General features: G+C 40.8%; 1 protein-coding gene across 11 annotated transcripts in view; it reads left to right on the plus strand.

The window, feature by feature from the left end:
* Piezo2 (piezo type mechanosensitive ion channel component 2) overlaps nt 1-22,174 on the plus strand; it is a 428,243-nt gene that overhangs the window by 274,467 nt on the left and 131,602 nt on the right. For all 11 annotated transcript variants that reach the window (XM_045144701.1, XM_045144707.1, XM_045144708.1 and 8 more), the window contains exons 8-9: nt 17,407-17,569; nt 20,552-20,671. In XM_045144701.1, the coding sequence (XP_045000636.1) occupies nt 17,407-17,569; nt 20,552-20,671 (283 nt within the window). The remainder of the gene's footprint in view (nt 1-17,406; nt 17,570-20,551; nt 20,672-22,174) is intronic.

The raw sequence follows: 22,174 nt of genomic DNA on the forward strand, positions 1-22,174 counted from the left end.
GTAGAGTACATATCTCTGGGTGTGGTGTGTCTCTTTCATTCTCTTTCAAATAAATAAATAAATAAATAAACATAGAAATGTTTAAAATAATAATAATTAGTTTTGTAATAAAAAGGACTAGAGAGAAGGTTTAGCAGTTAAGATATTTGCTTGCAAAGCCAAAGGACCCAGATTCGATTTCCCAGGACCCATGTTAACCAGATGCACAAGGTGGCACATTCATTTGCAGTGGCTAGAGGCCTTGGCACACCCATTCTCTCTCTGTGTTTCTCTCTCCCCTCTCTATCTGTCCATTTATCTCTCATAAATTAGATAGATAGGTACATAGATAGATAGGAATAGAAGAACCTATGATTGGCAAAGGTTATATTATCAAGTGAAATTAAGCATAGTTGCTAAACGAAACAAATATCACTTGTGAGTTTATTTGTCATTCAATAAATTACAACAGGACGGAAAGACACAAATGTGTCCATCTGTTTCTGACACAGCGTGCTCATGACAGAAAGTCTGAAAACTGCTTATTTCCAGGGTGCACCCAGACTTGGGTATGTGGAAGACTGTGAGGCTGGGAAATTGGATTTCTGTGGTTTTCCCAACTGATCTAACAATGACCCACTTAGGAAATAGTGAGTTAAAAGCTCTAAGTGACAGAAAGAAGAGGAAGTTATAAACCCTGCTTTTAGAGATGTTGGGATTTAGGTGTGCTCTCTGCAAGCAAAAGTCTTCAGCTGACACCAGTTGACTGATCTTAGGCAGACAAGTAACTGGGACTGAAGACAGTGGATGGCACACATACACCGTGTGTGCTCTCTGCTTGATGGGACAAGTAGAAGGTGAAAAGTAGGGAGGCAGACCTACCAAAGAGTAACAGCCATCACTGCGGATAAAAAGAGACGCGGCCTGTGGCTTCTGCCTCTGTCATTAATTTCAACATCCTTTGACCTCAAGCAAGGACCAAGCCACTGCCAGAATACACGCAGCCACTTGAGGGTCTTGGATTCTGAGGACAGGAAATGTACTGAGATTGAGGGTCTTGAGTAATGAGGACAGGAAATGTACTGTAAGGGTTTGGTGCAATCATAGACAATTGGATGCAGATTCTAGACACATTATCAATATTGCCACCTCTATGGTCCAACAGGGGCATAAGGACTTGGCAGTGAGGAGAACCAGTGTTTGTAGTTCCATTAAGATCCAGGATCCTATATGGGTAACAGCTTCTCACATACTTTACATTAATTCTGTAATATACCTAGAACTCATTTTCTTTGCATTTATTTCACTTCAATTTGCAATGCTCCCCAGGGGCATTCAGGAAACAGTGGAAGGAAATTGTGGGCTTCTTAACTGAAGAGGGAAACACAGGAAACTCTCCAATCATTTTGTTAAATTAGGCATTCCTAAAAGGCAGCAACTCAGTTTCTCATTTTGAAGGATTTTATTATCCAAGGTCCAGTTTGGTTGGTGGACATCCAGACTCTAACAACTTCAAGTGGCAAAGGCTTAAGGAAAATTTCCAATATTAGCAGTGCTGTGAGAAGATGGGAGTGCATGTATATCAAATAATATTTCAACATGCTCTCAAACTATTAAACTTTAAAATGAAATGACCCTTAAGATTGTCTACAAGATTAGTTTTCCATATAGAGTTTGTTCAGGTTTGTTCAATGCTAAGCTTGCCTTGGAGTAGCAATATTTCATACTTTCATTCTGTGTTTTGCTTATAAAATGTATATTGACATAATAACCTGGGGATAAATTTTGCCCATGAGATTTAATTGTCTTTTTTATGTTTATCATGGAACATATTTTTATTCAGAAATTAATTTTCTTCTAGACAACTTTAAGGCAAATATTAATAAAATAGAAAATAAAAGGCTTCTTTTCAAATGGCATAAATGGAGAAGCCCCTTGAGTTTTGCTACTCCTGAGGCTGTAGGATTGGTGTTTTTATAGGGCAGGGAGAAAACATAGAGCCAGATGTGGTGGTGCATACCTTTAATCCCAGCACTGGAGAGACAGAGGTAGGAGGATTACTGTAAGTTAGAGGCCACCTTGAGACTACATAGTGAATTCCAAGTTAGCCTTGGATAGAGAAGGGACCCTACCTCAAAAAAACAAAGAAAAGAAAACAGGGGCAGGTGGTGGTATTCTTGTTGGGGGCTGCATGTATTTTCATTTGTACCTGCTGTGGGGTTGTAGTTGAAATGGTAGAAGGGCTACCAGCCCCAATGCTCTTTCCTTGGGAACAAAAGCCATGCACATACCACTTTGGGCATATGGCTTTACATAGGTAGGTACTGGGGAATCAAACCCAGGCTGCCAGGCGTTGAAAACAAGTGACTTTAATGACAGCCATCTCTCCAGCCTCTGCTATTATTTTTACATAGATTACAGTCTTATATACCCCCCCTCCCCTGATCCCATTTCCCTGAGGGCCCTCTCCAGTGGGGTTACTGGTGTTCATTGTTTGGCAATTCAAGTCTTCGTCAGTGTGTGTGTGTGTGTGCGTGTGTGTGTGTGTGTGTGTGTGTGTGTGTGAGAGAGAGAGAGAGAGAGAGAGAGAGAGAGAGGTTCCTCAGTGGCTCTTACAATCTCCATGCCCCCTCTTTCACAACAATCCCTGAGCCTTGGCAGGTCTGTCGGAAGTTTGGTTTAGTGCTCAGTTCTCCATAGCCTCTGTGTTTTTGTGTGATGTCTTCTGATTCTCCATAGTGTCTGTTGCCCATTTCCCTGTGGCTGGTTGTCAGGCTAGCATTAAGAACAATACTTGTGTTGCTGCTTCTCTGCCATTTCTCCTGGGCCTTGGTACATGTGATTGAGGTGGCATGACCCAGTGCCTTATTTTTGAAATTTTTTTAATGTTGCGTTTTTTGTTTTTGAGAGAGAGAGAGGGAGACAGAGGGAGAAACAGAATTGGCATGCCAGAGCCTCAGCCACTGCAATTGAACTCCAGATGCTCGTGCCACCTAGTGAACATGTGTGACCTTGTACTTGCCTCATTTTTGTGCATCTGGCTTATGCGGGATCTGGAGAGTCAAACATGGGTCCTTAGGCTTCACAGGCAAGCACCTTAACTGCTAAGCCATCTCTCCTGCCCCAATACCTTATTTTTAACTATAGTCCATATCTTAATCATATTTCTTAGCTCTTTAATTTAATGTCCTCTTATTCCAGAGCCCCATGCAAGATGTTGCATTACATTAAACCACCATGGAGAGCAGGAAGTCTATTGGGATTTTTATCCTTTTCACGGGTGTCCTGTGTCTTATAGTCACAGCTTGACCCCACACACTTACACGATTGGCTAAATGATATAGAGTTGTGGAGATGGCCTTACATGTTTTCAGTTGACTATCTAATGCCAATTAACTTGAAGGAGAGGAAATGGTAAAAGAAAAAATGAAGATTGAGAGCATGAAAACAATTTTTTTCCTAGCAAAGAAAACTGGGGCTGGTTTTGATTTTTAAAAAAACATTAAAAACTAAGCATGAGAGAGATAGTACTAGATCTATTCTGGATGCGATGTAAAACTTTTTTTTCTCTTGAATTTATTTACCAATCTTTCTTTTTCTTGAGGTACTGTGTATTGATCCAAGACCTAAAATATTCTAGGCAAGTAGCTCTATCATTGAGTTACTTCCTCAGATCTTAGTTTTGTTTTGTTTTGTTTTGTTTTGAGACTGAGTAGCTCAGGGTGACTTTGAACTTAGGATCTTCCTACCTCCTGGCTCCCAAATTTTGGGACCTCATGAAATTACAAAGCTTTTGTACAGCAAAGGATACTGTGAATAAAGCAAAGAGGCAACCTACTGAATGGGAGAAAATCTTTGCCAGCTATACATCTGACAGAGAATTAATATCCAGGTAATACAAAGAACTCAAAAACTAATAAGAAATCAAACAACCCAATTAAAAAAAAAATGGGCTATGGAACCAAATAGAGAGTTCTCAAAAAGAAGATGGCATAATTAAGAGATATTTTGATGGATATAGCTACTCTTCTTAGCCAAAGACTAGTGGGAGCTTCTCTGGAATCTATGACCATCCTATCCATAGGATGCTGACTTGGTTCTCAGTATAAGGCGTAAGTTCTCTCCCCTTGAGCAGGCCTATGCTAGGGCCCAGGGAACATGACAGAGAAAGTGGTAATTTAAACACAAGTGTTGCTCTTACTGCTAACCTTATCTAGGGAGATAGTGATAGATACTGAGGACATTGGGTATCTTCCATTGCTAGAAAAATAACAAAATAGTGGGACTTACCAAAGGAATACAAAAACAAGCCAAGATCTCCTAATAGTGGAAGCTGGAATGATTTTGAACAATAAAATTAAAACATAAAGTTGCATTAGATTAAACCTCAAGGTATACCATACAACACCCATGCATCAATGCTGATATAAGTAATGCTTGAAAAATAAACAAATGCTCTCCATGGTAGTTTAATGTAATGCACTATCTTCCATGGGGCTCTGGAATGAGAGGACATTAAGGCAAAGAGCTAAGAAATATGAATAAGGTATGAACTATTATTAAAAATAAGGTATTGGGCTATGCCATCTCAACCACATTTACCAAGGCCCAGGAGAAATGGCAGGGGATGCAGCAACACAAGTATTGGTCCCAATTCTAGCCTGACAACCAGCTACAGGGAAATTACAACAGACACTGTGGAAAGTAAAAAGACATCAAACAGAAGTACAGAGGCTATGGAGAACTCAGCACTAAACCAAACTGATAACAGACAGGAAGATTGTAAGAGCCATAGGGTGGGTAGAACTATACTGAGGCACAGCCCCCCATCTCCCGCAGACTGACAAAGACCTGAATTGCCCAACTTGAACACCACCAGTAACCCCACTGGAGAGGACCCTCAAGGAAATGGGAGAGGGTATATAAGATTATAACCTATGTAAAAATAAAAATAAAACTAGGGGAGGCTAGAGAGATGGCTCAGCCATTAAAGGCACCTGTTTTCAAAACCTGGAACTGGGGTTGACTCCCCAGTGCCCATGTAAAGCCAGATGCCCAAAGTGGTGCATACATCCGTATTGCATCTGCAAAGGCAGGAGGCCTTGGCATGCCCATTCTCTCTCTCTCTTTCTCTTTCTCTCTCTCTCTCTCTCTCTCTCTCTCTCTCCTCTTTTTCACTCCCCTCTTTCTCTAATAAATAACATGAAAAATAAAAATAGGACTCGAAAGATGGCTTAGAGGTGAAGGTGTTTGTCTATGAGGCCTAAGGACCCATGTTTGACTCTCTAGGTCCCACTTAAGCTAGAAACATGGATGATGCAAGTGTACAAGGTCATGTGTGTACACAAGGTGCCACATATCTGAGATTGATTGCAGTGGCTGGAGGCTCTGGAACACCAGTTCTCTCTCTCATGGAAAACATTCCAAGGCATACTTTAAATTCTATGATATGTTTAACAGATATTTAAAGTTCTAGGCAGTGTGTGTGTGTGTGTGTGTGTGTGTGTGTGTGTGTGTGTGTAAATTAATCCATAGCCTTTATTGCTTCTAACAGCTGCATAGCATTTCATAACACATATAAGTATGCCTTAGCTTTCTTAAGACAAGCCACCACTGTGGTCAGTTTTACTGCTTTACCATATTAATGCTCATGCATGATAAGCATTCTTAAGAACACATGCGTGTACATATACAATAATTTGTATAAATAAGAGACTTAAAAACTTTGAAAAGCTCCTATAAAAGAAGCTAAAGTTAAGAAGTCAAGACTAATAATTACAGTCTTGTATGACTTCAATGTTCCCTTTATTTTTTTCAAAACTGTTAATTTATGGTCTGGAGAGATGGCTTAGCAGTTAAGGCACTTGCCTATGAAGCCTAAAGATTCAGGCTCAACTCCTCAGAACCCACATAAGCCAAATATACAAGACATCACGTAAGTCTAGAGTTCACATGCAGTGGCAGAAGGCCCTGGTGTACCCATCCTTTCTCTGTCTCTCTCTCTCTCTCTCTCCAATAAATAAATAAGATGTTTATTTATGTATCATTATTTTGGAGAGAGACAATAGTTGCACCAAGGCCTTCTGCCACTGCATGTGAACTCCAGATACATGTGCCACTTCATGCATCACACTTTACATGGGTAGTGGGGAATCAAACCTAGGCCATTAGGCTTTGTAAGCTAGAGCCTTTAACTGCTGAGCCATCTCTCCATCCTTATTGTCTTTATTTTTAAGTTATCCACAAATTAGTGATAAGGTTATCTTTCTACTCATAAATTGCTTCCTGGTTCTTGACTCTTTGAGAAGTCTATGTCTTATTTACAAAATGACATACTACCCAGAAACTGAAATAACTTATGTTTTATATTTGCTCAAGACATGCATGACTACAACCATTTTCATACATATATGTGTGAGTAAATCAATATGACAATCCTATGCATTATTTATGAATACACAATAATTGCTGGCATGGCAGCAAGTGAGCTACATACTGATGGAGATGATACTCTCTAACCTCAGGGCAATATTCCATAAAGAAGGAAGAGAAGGAGGGAAAGAATAGTGGCAAGGTGCAGTTACACCCTGGGTGGTTCTGTATTTCTCTTAATGGTGCTAGCCGAATCAAATGTGACAAGAACTAATGTTGGGGTTATCTGAGCATTGTGCATCTGCATGTCTGTTTTGATAATATACATTAAACCTATTTTTCCTGTCTGGTTTAAACATTTTAACATACTTTACTCATGGTGCCTGTTATTGGGGGCAGGCTTGTGGTTGTTATAGCTGGCTTCCCCTTGACAGTGTTGGGCTTACCATCCTGCTGCTGTTACCACCTACTGTGGCAGAAGCGATATCCAGTCTCTGCTCATGTCACACTTTCCGCTGCCATCACGGAGCTTCCTCTAGAAACTGTAAGCCAAAATAAATCATTGAATTACATGAGCTCCTTTTGATTGGGTGCTTTGTGCCAACAGCGAGAAGGTAACTACAACAGTGCCCATCTAGTCATTTACTGCCCTGTTGGAGACTCACCATGGAGTCCTTTTTTTGTTTTGGACACATTCAGGCATATTTTGGCTGCATCTGCACTAGTTGATTGCACTTAAATGCCTCTCTCTTCCATGTTTTCTCACACACACTTTGCTTTTGAAGCTGGGTTATTGCAACTTCAGCAAAGCCATGTAAAAGATCAGAAACCAATTCAAGGGAAAATTATTCCCTCAAGCATGCTCCAGAATAATCTATGGCTATGAATCTCTTATGTTGCACATTACTAGATGATAGATACATGCTGCTCTAAGTCCCTACCAGTATATGTGCAAAGGGATTCAGAGGTATATGTAGTGTGTCTCTCAAATACTGTCATTTTTGACTAAACAAAGACTAATCATAGTTATGATGGGAATAAAAAAGTTTTCATAATAGTTTTTATTAGAAAAAATCTCCAAAATATGCAGTAATGAAAATTGATATATACAACAAAGAATTATTTTCTTTTAAAAATTAAATAATCTGTAAGCTCAATTCAATTGTTTTAAATAGAAAACACACAAAAATGCCGACATAAATTACCAGCATCTTTTCTGTCTTAAAAAAGATATTAGAGGGCTGGAGGGATTGCCTAGTGGTTAAGGCATTTGCTTGCAAAGCCAAAGGACCCAGGTTCAATTCCTGAGGGCCCACATTAGCCAGATGCACAAGGTGGTGCAAGCATCTAGAGTTCGTTTGCAGTGGCTGGAGGCCCTGGCACACCCGTTCTCTCTCTCGCTCTCTCTTTCTCTCCCTCTCTCTTCCCCCGTCTTTCTGTCAAATAAATTAAAAAAAAAAGATATTACAGGGCTGGAGAGATGGCTTAGTGGTTAAGCACTTGCCTGTGAAGCCTAAGGACCCCGGTTCGAGGCTCCATTCCCCAGGACCCACGTTAACCAGATGCACAAGGGGCGCACACGTCTGGAGTTCGTTTGCAGTGGCTGGAGGCCCTGGCGCACCCATTCTCTCTCTCTTTCTCTGTGCCTCTTTCTCTGTTTGTTGCTCTCAAATAAATAAATAATTTAGAAAAAAAGATATTAGAAACAGTTGGGCATGGTGGCTTATGCCTTTAATCCTAGCACTTGGGAGGCAGAGGTAGGAGGATCACCATAAGTTCAGGGATACCATGAGACTACATAGTGAATTCCAGGTCATCCTGCGCTAGAATGATACCTTAATCTGAAGAAAAAATAAAGAAAAGAAAAGAAAAGAAAAGAAAAGAAAAGAAAAGAAAAGAAAAGAAAAGAAAAGAAAAGAAAAGAAAGGCATTAGAGGGAGTGGGAGAGATTTCTCATTGGTTAAGGTTCTGGCTTGCAGAGTCTGACAGCCTAGGTTCAGTTCCCCAGCACCCATGTAAAGCCACATGCAAAAACTGGCACATGTGTCTGGAGTTCGTTTGCAGAAGCAAGAGGCCCTGGCACTTAAGCTGAATTCTAGGCTCTGCATGCATAGAGCTCATCTTTCCAGTCAAAGCAAGACTCCTGGAAAAGAACAAACATGGAGAAATTAGAGTCAGTGAACCCCCAAAACTCAGATAAGTTTGAGACACTTTAGTTCTACCCAGAACACAGACATCTACTACTGTACGGGGCTAATGTAGCCATACGTTACAGGCTGCTGCAAAACTGAAGAGTAAGTTTCTTAGCTTCCTGTGGTTAGAAATGAGTCTAGGGCCCAAGAATATCCAACATGATCCAAAGTAGATTGGCAGGGCAATGTTGACTTCTAAAGAAGGGTGCATAGCTTTTAGAGCTCCAGCAAGTGAGGCACACCAGTAGGAAGTCTTCTGGGGTTTTATCCCCCTATCATGAGGGTCCTGTGTCTCATAGTCAGAGTTTGGCCTCACACTCTTACATGATTGGCTGAACGACACAGGGCTGGGGAGATGGCTCGGCGGTTCAATGCACTTGCTTGTACAAACAACACAGTTTCTGGGGTAAACCTAAACGAATGGAAGGTTTAGGGACTTTTACCAAATTCAGACATAGGAGTTTTGGTTTCAAGGGTTGTTGACTCTTCTGCTGTCAGGTATTATTAGATTTTCTGGTCTCAAGGACAGCTGACTCTTTTGGTCTTGATAATGGTCGCTTTAGAAAGGGGGACTTCTCACAGAATTGCATTATTCCAGAACTGAGTTTATCTTTTTAACCCTTTGACAGAAAAGACAGCACATCTGTCTCTTTCTCATATTTCTTACACTATCAAAACAAAAAAATTCATACTCTTTAAAGAAAGACAACAAAACCCAGATCCTCAGTAATGTAAAAATAACAAATCAAAAAGATACTCAGTGAAGAAAAGGTGCCTAAGAATGACATACTCTTTAAGACAGCATTTTTAAATTTTTAAAATTTATTTGCACGAAGAGCAGGGAATGCCAAAGTCTGCAGCAACTGCAAAAATTTCCAGATGCATGTGCCACTTTGTGCATCTGGCTTTACATGGGTACTGGGGAATTGAACCTGGGTGGTTAGACTTTGCAGGCAAGTGCTTTAACCACTGAGCCTTCTCTCCAGCCCATTTTTGAATAGCTTGAAAGTTAATGAATACAAACAAAATGAAGGCAGAAGTGCAATCTATACAAATGAACCTGTAGACCAAAAGAGCAAATGGAAGAGAATTAGAAATACTTGAGCTGATTCTGGAGAGATGGTTTAGCAGTTAAGGCACTTGCCTGTAAAGCATAAGGACCCATGTTTGATTCCCCAAGACCGACATAAGCCAGTGCACAAGATGGCGCATGTGTCTGGAGTTGGTTTGCAGTGGCTGGAGGCCCTGGTGCACCCATTCTCTCCCTACCCCCTCACCCCATCTCTGTCTCAAATGAAAAAATAAAACATAAAATACTTGAGCTGAAATTAAACATCCACTGAGTGGACTGAAGAGCCAATTCAATGCAGCAAAAGAAAAGACTGATGAGCGTGAAGACAAGGTGACAGAAATGATCCAAACTGACACAGAAAGAGAAGAAACCGAGAGAATGTGTGTGAGCAAAAAATAGAACCATAATGGCCTATATAGGACTTCAGTAGATTGAATACAGTGAAACTGCTCTTTAAGAAAATAAATGTGCAGAAAAGTACATTTTAAGAACTAATACGTACAAATTTCCCCTTGCATTATTCATTATTCACCTGGGAGAGAATTCTCTGCAGCACTCTCCTTGCTTGCTTGAAGTAATAAACCTTTCTTCACTTTTTCATATCCTGATCATGTGTGCTATTGGCTTTTCACTCACTGAGAGCAAACCCATTGTATTTACCTTCAAAAAGCCTACAGTCTTTGTGATTGATTGTGCTTGAAGGTATAAAGCTGACAATGACTGCAGCTGTCCCTAGTGGCCATTGAAGATTCAAGTTTTCACAAAAGTACAAAGATTGTAGAATTAATTGAGTGTAAAAACCACCATGCACTTACGAAACATCAACTTTTCTTATCTTGCGTTCCCTGCCCACTTTCCACAATTCTAATAACCAAAGTTGAATACTAACAAAACATGAATTTTAAAGAATAAAAAAGACTAGATGGCATATAGCCTCCTTCACGACTCCCTTTCTATGTCACCCACCATTCATTTCTGTTGGTGTCAAATAAAAGATATGAGGTTAATAAAAGATGTTTTCTTTGGAGGATTATTTGTACCAAACAATCTTTTTATGATAGTTGGAAAGAACATATTTCCTGGCCTTCTTAGAAGATTTACCACTTGCCTTATATTTTTACCAACCTAACAACACACTTGTTCATTCTAGTGAGAAAATGTCACCTAATTAAAGGATATGGCTCCCTGTGAGAGACCTGGTCATAAAGAAGAAACGGTTAAAAGTGTGGGGGCCTTACTTCACCCTCACCAAGGTGGCTAGTCTAAGCACACACACATCCAAACCAGTGTTGGCAAGGGTATGTAGATATTGTGTGTTTTGCTAAAGGGAATGTAAAATGGTACAGCCTCTTTAGAAAATGATATGGTGGCTCCCCAAAAAGTTAAAAATAGTATCATTATGTACTTCGTCAGCTCAACTTCTGATTATATACTTAAGAGAATTGAAAGCGAATTCCTGAGGAGATATTTGTCTACTCTTGTTCACAGTGGCATCATTCACAGTAGTGCCAAAGTAGAATTGCCTGCTGGGCATGGTGGCACATGGCTACAGTCCCTGCATTAGGGAGGTTAACACAGGAGGGTTATAACTTTGAGGTCTAGGCAGCAGTTACCTTCCAATAGCTGGAACAAAACACCTGGCCAGAAGTAACAGAGGAGAAGGAAAGATTTACTGAGGCTTACAGTTTAGAGAGGAAGTTTAATCATGGCAGGAAAAGAATGGCAGAGAAGATAGCTGGGCATCACATCAGGAGGAAGGAAGCAACAAGAGTGAGCTGGCTAACACTGGCAAACGGGGCTGGACTATAGAATCCCAAGGCCCACCCCCATGGCACACCTTCTCTAGCAAAGCTCCTCCTCCCAAGAGCTCCACAAGCAGGGCATCGAGTCTGAAGTTGAATCACAAATACATGAGGCTGTGGGGGACATTTTTTTTTTTTATTCAAACGACCACAGCCTACTTGGGTTACATAGCAAGACCCTGTTTAAAAAAGAAAGGGATGGATAAGCTTAATAATGAATGAACAGATAGACAAATCGTAGTACATACATATAATTCATTACTTTGCCTTAATTTTTTTTTTTTCATTTTCCGAAGTAGGGTCTCACTCTAGCCCAGGCTGACCTGGAATTCACTATGCAGCCTCAGGGTGTAGATGAACACTGAGGGCATTTTACTAAGTCAAAGCATTTGGTCACACAAAACCCAATCCTGCCTGATTCCAGTTGCATAAAAGGCCTTGCCAACAAATTCAAAGAGACAGAGAAGTAGAATGGTGTCTTCCAGGGACTGGGAGAGGAGTAGAACTAGGGTTTTTCAAAATAAAAAAAGACATTCTGGATATTTGTTGTTCAATAATACTAACACGTGAATGCTACAAAAATAGAACTGTGTGCTTAGTCACAGTTAAGGCATTGTATGTTGCATATATTTTATCACAATTACAATTGTTTTTAAAGTGTGCTGTTGGTTTCACTACTGCATGTTTCTTACACATGACTGGGCTTCTGTAGAGACTGAGCTGATGTGGTCTGAGGGATCTGGGAGACAGGTGGCAGTTTTACAAATCTGCCAACACGTGCAAATGACAATAAACATCCTGCCAGCTCCTCGTTGCTGTGTGTTATCAGATGTGATGAGTGCTTGAGAGGGCGAAAAGGGGGCAAGTAAGTACTCTGTGATGAGGGGCATCTTGTAGTGAGTCCACAGAGGCCCCAGAGAGGAACAGAGATGCTGGGGTCTGGGGAGGAAAGACAGTCAGAGGTTGTGATGAGAGAGATTTCCTTCTTCTGGGATGCTGCCTTCAGCACAGAGAATGAATGAGTTTTGGACATGATGCTCTGAGCAAAGGACCCTGGGGGATCTTGGGGGAACCAGCCAGGTAGCCTCACCTTGACTTTATGGAATACTGGAATCTTTGACTATTTCTTTAGTCTTTCATTACTATGACAAAACACCTGAGGTAGTTCTCACATGTGAGGGCTTGGCTTGGCTATGGGGGGGTATTGTGGGAGACTCCGGGAATGCATATGGAGGGGAGAAAGCACATCACCTCATAGGAACCCAGGAAGGATGGAGGGCCCCACAATTCTGACAGAGGACATGTCCCTAATTGGTCACAAATTTCCCACTAGACCCTGCAGTATCAGGCCTCCAGCACATGAAACTCTGGGGGACAAACCATCTCCAATCCACAGTCTCTGAATTCTCAGATTTTCTAAAATAATGCTATTTCTTGACTGCATACATTGATTTATTGATTTATTGATGCGTTCAGAAGACAAAGTCCAAGATTCTTGTTTTGCATCTAATATAGAACAGAACCTACCTACTCTATGTGTAGATAAAATACCGTAGGTTCTTTGGTGGTTTTGTTCTATACTTATTCTGTGTTTTTATTTCTTATACCAGGAGCACTCAAATCATGAGTGTGAAACTCTAAGCAGTGGCAACATGTCTCTAACAACTGCTTGTGTACTTTCAGCTCCTTACTGTCTCTTTTTCTCCTTCTTCCCTCCTTTCTTCTTTTTTTCTTTCTTTCCTTCTTTTCTGTTGAAAAAATGAGAACTTTATCATCCCTTAATCTCAACACCCATAACCATGGTCACCTATCGTACCGCAGTGGTATAACTTCTATTAGTGTATTTAGTTCAGTTTCGCGTGTTGCACACAAAGCCTCCTATCCTGCAGGCAATTTCTTGACGTCAGCATGACAAGACATGTATCCTTTTTAAAGGAATTGAAATTTAGCTGAGTAGCAAAACAAACCCAAGCCCATGAAGATCATAGAAATTCAAGTCATGACCACAAAGAAACTTGCCATGGAGCCATGGTGAAAGTACTACTGCAAAGACAATGATAGTTATGTGGACACCAGCAAGAGAAAATGAAGCTTGTCAACAACCAGTGATAGACATGATTTCACCGTTTTCTGATTCTCTTCCTAACTCAACCTAATGACCTTGCAGAATTGCATTAAATAGAGGGCACATGCGCACACACACACGCACACACACACACACACACACACACACACACAAATGAATTTTTTTTTATTTTTATAATTTTGATTGAAAACTTTAATATATGAACATACTGTAAGTTGGTTGAATTCCCATTCAGGTTATCCTCTTCTGTCTCCTGTCTGCCCCATTCTACTGAGGGTCCTTCTCCATGTGGGGATTGGTAATCATTGTGAAATCATGAATGCACTAGTCTATTCCAGTTGGGAAGACATGACTTCACAGTAAGCCTTCCCACCCTATGACTCTTAACATTCTTTCTGCCCCCCATTTCCACAAAGATTTCCTGAGCCTTTAAGTGAGTGTTAGAATGCACCTTTAGTGTTAAGCTCTTGGCAGCCTCTGACTTTCTGCTTTGATGAGTTTTGAGTCTCCCCAGTGTCTACTGATGTCTCCATAGAGAAGGTGCTCTGGCTGGAGCGAGAGCTGCACTCATAGGTAATCTAGCAATTCCTTTGCAATGTATCCTGGGTCCTGATTACCCACCATCCATTGCTCATCCAGTGCTGGGCTTTGATCAATAAATTTTGCTTTTCAGAAAAAAGATACATAATAAAAGAAAGTTTCATTCTAATTTAGATTTTTTTCTGAAGAATGGTAAATTTCTATTTAGCTTACTTTAAAATCTGTGTTTAGCAATTCAGCACATGCTGACAGAGAAGACTGAAAACTTACAAGAGAGAGCATGTAGTCTTTGAAGATCTTAAGTCTGAATGCATAATGTAAGATAAAAGTCAAAAAGGGCTGGGGAGATCGCTCAGTGGTTCAAGGCACTTGATTGCAAAAGCCTACTGCTGGCCCAGGTCTGACTTGTGTTCAGATCCCCAGTACCCACACAAAGCCAGATGTACAAAGTGGCATGTGCATCTGGAATGTGTTTGCTGTGGCAAGAGGACCTGGTGCACCCATTCTTTCTCTTTCCCTCCCTTTACCTCTCCCTCTCTTCCTCCCTCCGTCATTGCGTCTGTCTCTTCTTGCAAATAAATAAACTATTTTCTTTTTAAAATTGAAAGGAAGGCTGTAGAAATTGCTTAGCGGTTAAGGTGCTTGTCTGAAAAGCCTAAGGACCCAGGTTAGCTTCCTCAGTACCCACATAAAGCCAGATGCACAATGTGGTGCAAGCACCTGGAGTTCCTTTGCAGTGGGTAGAAGCCCTACAGTGCCCATATTTCTCCCTCCCTCTCCCTCTCTCTCTCTCTCTCTCTCTCTCTCTCTCTCTCTCTCTCCATCTTCCTCTCTTTCTCAAATAAATGAATAAATAAATAAATTTTTTAAAAATTGAAGGGAAGTTATTTTAGAAAATGTTCAGACAATAGAAAAATGTGAAGCCCATTTAGCATGTGAAAATTTTAATTATTCTTACAAAACTACACATCAAAATGAATTCTTAATACATCATATTTAATAAATCATATTTTATACATTTTCCCATTATGAAATCAAGAACATTCTAGTTATATAGTAGAAATTAGCATTACAAATAAACCATTTCAAAATTTAACAAGCATCATAAAATCTTGTTTCAAAGTAAATGATTATTTATAGAGCTTTGAAAAAAACTAAAATTGCTCATAAATGAAATTTGACAGAAATATATCTCACAAAAATTCTACTACATAATATGTGAATTTTATGGCTAGGCTGTAGAAGTATGTCCAATTTCAATATTTGCCCCCATAATGTCAGCACTAGGTAATTAGCTAATACTGAGTCTAACTTGAAACAAAATATTTTCTCATTTAGTTGGACTCAGTAACGTGTTACCCCATAGTTGGCATTTCAATAATTCATTTTTAATAGGGCTGATTGCAATTAAAATGTAAACTTCTAAAAGTGTGTCAAGATTTAGTGCAAGGTAGATTTTTAAGTCAACATACAGGTCCTGTGGCTCGGAACTGGGGAGGTGAGTAACCAGTACGAGTGCTTACAGCACATGCAGGAAGGCCTGACAGGGCCTGATTCTCCTGGGGTTTGATTGCCCAGTGCCCACACAGACAGTTGGGCATGTCCCACGCACACCTCCAACTTCAGTCCTGTGGGTCAGCAGGGGCTGGAGAATTGCTGGAATTCAGGAAAATGGCAGCTTCTGGTTCCGAGAAAGGCTGTGAGTCAAGGAGAGACGTGGGTAAGTGGTAGAGGAGGACATCTGAGCATTCCTCTAGCCGCCACACACTACACATGCGTCACACCGCACATACCACCCACGCACATGCCAAGGAAATAATCCTGTGGCTAGTCTTCATATCAGCTTTATACAGGTGGTCGCCTGAGACTTAGGGACGTGGATGCTTACATGTTTGCATGTGGGCTCCAAGCAGCAGCAATAGTTCTCTCTAACAGCTGCTGGTGTTTGCAGTATCTCTTTGTTTCCCTCTCTCATTTTTAAAAAAATATTTCATTCATTTATTTATTGGAGAGAGAGGGAAAGAGAGAAATAGTCAGGTAAAGAGAGAGAGAATGGGTGTACAGCCACTGCAAACAAACTCCAGATGCACACACGAACTTGTGCATCTGGCTAACATGGGAACTTGGGAATCAAACCTGGTTCTTTAGACTTCACAGCTAAGCCATCTCTCCAGCTCACTTCCTCTCTCTCTCTCTCTCTCTCTCTCTCTTGGGTTTTTCAAGGTAGGGTCTCACTCTAGCCCAGGCTGACCTGGAATGTAGCTTCAGGGTGGCCTCAAACTCACTGCGATCCTCCTATCTCTGCCTCCCAAGTGCTGGGATTAAAGGCGTGCGCCACCATGCCTGGCCCTGTCTTCATTATTTTTTAAAGCAATAACTTTACCATCCCAGAGTCTCTACCCCTCCCATAACACTGATCAGATATTGTACCTCAATGGTGTAACTTATTCTTAGTACAATTAACTCAGTTAACTGGCTACACACTAAGTGATCTCTCCTCTAGACACTGTCCTGAAAGCAAGGTGACAAGACATGCCTACTTTTTGGAAGAAATTGAGATTTAACTGAGTAGTTAAATAAGCCCACACAGTAACAATAGTAGAAATTCAAATTATGACTACAAAGATACTAATTGTGGGGACACTAGGGAAATATAAATACAATGGTAGTTACATGGGTACCATCAAGAGAAAAGGAAGCGTATTAATACCCAGTGACACACCAGTAATAGGGAAGAATCTTTTTAAATATTTATATTTACTTATATTTATTTTTATTTATTTATTTTAGAGAGAGAAAGAGGCATATGGAGAAAGAGAATGGGTGTGCCCAGATCTCTAGCCACTGCATGCAGCACATGCAGGAGGGCCTGACAGGGCCTGATTCTCACCGAGTTCTGGCCCACACAAACACCTGGGCATGTCCCACGCACACCTACAACTTCAGTCCTGCAGGGAGCAGGGGCTGGAGAATTGCTGGAGTTCAGATGGCAACTCCTCGTTCAGAGAAAGGCTGTGGGTGTGCCACCTTGTGCATCTGGCTTATGTGGGCCCTGGAGAGTCAAACCTGGATCCTTTGGCTTTGAAGACAAGTGCCTTAACCACTAAACCATCTCTCCAGCCATAGGAGAGAATCTTTGAATACAGTATGGAGTCTTAATAGTCTCTCTTCCCAGACCAGCCTCCTGACTTGGAAGACTCATGCCCATGTCTCAGGGCTTCTCAGCTGATATGTAATGTGCATGTATGTTACTCATGTCTGCACCTATTATGTAATTATGTGGTAACGTATCTAGACTAGAATGAGTGAAGCTAACCTGCAGCCAACTGAAACATTCAAGCACTTTTGTTTCCTTTTGAACAGGTTGTTTGGAATCAAATCAGTTATCCAAACAGACTGCTCCAGCACCTGGAAGATCATAGTAAACCCAGAGCTGTCCTGGTATCACCACGCCAATCCCATCCTCCTGCTGGTGATGTACTACACCCTGGCCACCCTGATCCGCATCTGGCTACAAGAGCCCCTTGTAAGGACATAAAGGTTTTCCTGATCTTGACTGCAAAGTACCCTGGAACCTCCGGGGGAAATGATTCCTACTATCCACTGACTAATTGACATAAACCTAGCATTCTGCACGTAGGGTTCTAACTCTGCAAAGAGTATTGAGTGACAAACAAAAAACCAGCATCCCTTCACTAATGCCACTGTGTGCTTGCCGTTACAAGTTGTGGTTGGTGACAAACATGGGAGTCACCAGGAAACTTGCTTGGCTGTTTACATATATTCTATCATTCAGTCTACGAGCATGCTCCTCTCACAGCTGAGGAAAACATGAGGCTTGAGAGATAAATTCTTTGTATATCACACATCTATTGAATTATACAAATTAAACTCAAGCCCATGATTGATGATGAAATTCTAGTCTTCATGACCACACAGTGCTACATCCTAGTGACCGGAGTTTCCGCAGTCCCCCTAGCTTCTGAGGATGCTGTAGTGAAAGCCCAGCTCCCTGATGCCTGTAGCCACTGTGGTATGGGACAAAGTTGGACAGTTCCCTCAGGTACCACTGACAACTAGTTTGTTCCCAACAGGAGTCCCAACAAGGAAATGCTACTTTTGAGGAGAGAATCAAAGCCTGTGTGGCTTCCCTCTTTTCTCTGCCAGTGACCAAAAAAAGTCAGTCTTCTCTTGTGTCTTCTTTTTAAATATTTTAATTATTTACTTATTTCCAAGCAGAGAGAGAAAATAGTTAATTAAATCCTCCTCAGTCTTGTGTGGTACCTTAGTATCACAGCTATAAGTTATCTTTGGAGCTGAACTGTCAGAAAGCTGAGAAGGCTATCTAACATTTGGGATACACAGACAACAGTAGAATTACAAACTGCTGTCTTCTAGGTATATATAAAATACAGGTCTTGATACTACTATCACCATTTCATTCTGTACTTTAAATGGACTGAGACAGAAGGATTTCTTGAGATAATGTGGGAAGACAAGAGACTAATCACAAAATAGTTTCAGATGCCCTGGTACATTCAACAAAAAAATGCCAACTATCATGTGAGTATAGAGAGGAGGGAAATATAAAAATGTCAAGGGTTAAATGTCATACAGAAGATTCTCAACATGCAATGAAGTTATTTCCCAATAAGACCATCATAAATTGAAAATATCTGCAAGTTGAAAATATACTTACTACACCTGACCTGCTGACCCTCCTAACTTAATATAGCCAATTTTAAACATACTCTTTTTTTTCGAGGTAAGGTTTTATTCTAGCTCTGGCTGACCTGGAATTCACTATGTAGTTACAGAGAGGCCTCGAACTTGTGGTGATCTTCCTACCTCTGCTTTCCGAGTGCTGGGATTAAAAGCATACACCACCTAGCCTGGATAAACATACTCTTTAAACACACTTAATACTCACATTACCCTGCAGCTGGGCAGTCCTCAATTATAATGACTCTTTTATAACAGCTCTGAATATCACATGCCATATAATGCATTCTGTATTGAAAGTGAAAAATAGAATTGTTGCATGAATATTCATTAATATCAGGTTAATATATGCTAAAAGACAATGGATACTGAATATATCACTTTGAACTATTGCAAAGTCCAAAAATGTTTAGGTTGATCTATCTATTGTCCTTGGATAGTTGACTAACTCAGACAAATGTCTGTCTCATTAAGCAAGGAAACAGTTACCTTTTGCTGACTGTGTTCTTGCTTCATTCTATGTGTGAGCTCTGGGTGAATCTTCCCTAGAGAAATATCTAATCCCAGAACTCAGGAGGCCGAGGCATGGTAACTGTGATATTATGGCTAGCCTGGAGTAAATAGCAAGTCCTTGGTATAAAAATAAACAAGTAAGGAGCTGGAGGGATGGCTTAGCGGTTAAGGCGTTTGCCTGCAAAGCCAAAACACTGTGGTTCAATTCCCCAGGACCCACGTTAGCCAGATGCACAAGGGAACACATATGTCTGGAGTTCGTTTATAGTGGCTGGAGGCCCTGGTGCACCCATTCTCTCTCTCTCTCTCTCCCTCTTTCTCTGTCAAATAAATAAATAAAAATATTAAAATAAATAAGTAGGGCTGGAGGGATGCCTTAGTGGTTAAGGCACTTGCCTGTGAAGACTAAGGACCCATGTTCTACTCTCCGGAGCCCACGTAAGCAAGATGCACAAAGGTGAGGCAAGTGCAAGGTCACACATGCCCTAGGTGGCATAAGCATCTGGAGTTAAATTGCAATGTGAGGCCCTGGCATGCCAATTCTCCCTCCCTCCCTCTCTCTCTCTCTCTCTCTCTCTCTCTCTCTCTCTCTCTCTCTCTCTCTCTCTCTCTCTCTCTCTCTCTCCTCTCTCTCTCTTAAAAAAAAAAAAGTAAGTAAAGTCTTAAAGGTTGCTGATGGCTGGCTTGCATGGATAAATGTGCTCTTCTTTAAAAGCTCTTTTAGGCTGGAAGAATGACTTAGCGGTTAAGGCATTTGCCTGCAAAGCCAAAGGACCCAGGTTTGATTCCCCAGGATCCATGTTAGCCAGATGCACAAAGGGAGCTCATGCATCTGGAGTTCCTTTGCAGTGGCTGGAGGCCCTGGCACATCCACTCTCGGTCTCTCTCTGTTTCTCTCTCTCTCCTTCTCTCCCCCTCTTTCTCTGTCAAATAAATAAAAATAATAATTATAAAAGCTCTTTCCCTAAGAACCAGTCACATAGTTATTTTTCTGTGATTGGATTAGCAAACATGTTGATAAACTGAATATTTATCATGGCCCATTCTGTAACATGTGGCTTCATAGGGATCAGAGAACATTTCAAACTGATGTGCTTATCAAGTACAGGAAATTATTTTCATTATTTTAGGAGGATGTTAATTAAATCCTTTCCATATCGTACACTAACTTTGAAAACTCACCATATGGGATAAAGATGGACAGTTTGGTCACACGGATCGTTTGCAGGTCTGATTTGGGAAGCAGAGCTGCTCCCATGATCCTGTGTTTCAGGTGCCAGAAGAGAGGCTTAAGGAAGAAGATGGAGACCTGGCTTGTAGCCCCAACCAGAACACAGCGGAGAGGAGGCGGAGCCTGTGGTATGCAACCCATTACCCAACAGATGAAAGAAAAGTAAGCTACACAGCAGGACACCATCACTCCTCTTTCAGATTTCTGTCTGTGCTTTGTTATTGACTGTGGGTCTGTAGTTCCAATAGTCCACTGAGGACAGCTAGTCTCAGAACACACTGTCAGAGAGGAACCCAGGGCTTCTAAAGCAGGCAGCTGCCTGCACCAGACCTGGAGAAGAGCACAATTTTATATCTGAGCTTTCTACTGAAATCTCTAAACCCTAAAATGAATGTCTCTAATTTATTTTTAAAAAGTTAATATATTTAAAACAAATAAAGAAGCAAGCTGTTGGTCCTTGGGAGATGATAAGTTCAGGGTTAGAATGCATTGCAAAACTCCATTCACTACTTTGAGTAGCCAGTCACAGTAATAACTTCACAATCACTCAGGGGAAGCCCCAAGCTCTATCCACATATGATTATGGACCCCTCAACCTTCTGAGGCAGCCATGAGTAACATGACAGAAAATGTTGCTTCTGTAATGTGTAAGCAATGTGTAATACATAGGTCATATGACCTTCCGATTATTACCAGTCAGTTTGAACTTAACCTTGGTTAGTGCTGTATTTACCTGCTTAAGTGGCCTATTTGTGATGTTGTGAAGGCAGATACTCTTCCCATTCTTGAATGGGGTCATCAGGTTGTTCCCAGCATGTTAGAGAACTGAGACTCTCTGATGCATTCAGGGCAGGTGAGTTTCTCCAAAACATATTGCCCCTTCTTTCTGTGCCACTGTCCTGTGGTGAGAAAGGGTGAGAAATAAAGGAAGGATTATTTCACACAAAAACAAATGATCAGGGATTGGAGGAATGGTTTAGCAGCTAAGGTGCTTGCCTGTGAAGCCTAAAGACCCAGGTTCAATTCCCCAGTACCCACATAATCCAGATGGTGGCACATGTATCTGGGGTTTGTTTGCAGGGGTTGGAGGGCCTGGAGCACACATTCTCTCTCTTTCTCTCTATCTGCCTTTTCCTCTCTCTAATAAATTAACAAAAAATAAAATATTTTTAAAAGCAAATGATCTAGATACATTTCTTAGATTGTGCCCAGTCACTGAACAACATGTGACTATATTAATTTTCTTAACCTTGAAGTGCATGTCTGTTTAACATTCTGTGAGACAAAATGGGACATGTACCTAGTAGGTCACATATAGAAAACCGTCCTGATGAGAAGCACAGGATATGTTGAAGGCGTTGTGAGCTGAGCTTGCCATGTGTTCACAGCTGATGCACAAAATGTGGCTTAGATATATGGCAGATAATATTTGATGACTGAAGTGGGTCTGTTACTTCAGTGATTTGCATTTGATGCCAAGTGTAATCTGTAAACATTTGAAAAAAATTACAACTTTGGAAACTTCTATCCACCACTTAGACCTCAATGACTTCCCAATATTTAAGGATTTTTCTCATGACTTTTTTTTAAATGACTTTTAATAATGTGATTTGTAAATGTGGAATCATATTTAATTATTATTTAATAATCAGTATGCTTTTGCTT

The sequence above is a fragment of the Jaculus jaculus genome, chromosome 2, assembly GCF_020740685.1.
Source record: "Jaculus jaculus isolate mJacJac1 chromosome 2, mJacJac1.mat.Y.cur, whole genome shotgun sequence".
In the NCBI taxonomy this organism is placed as follows: Eukaryota; Metazoa; Chordata; class Mammalia; order Rodentia; family Dipodidae; genus Jaculus; species Jaculus jaculus.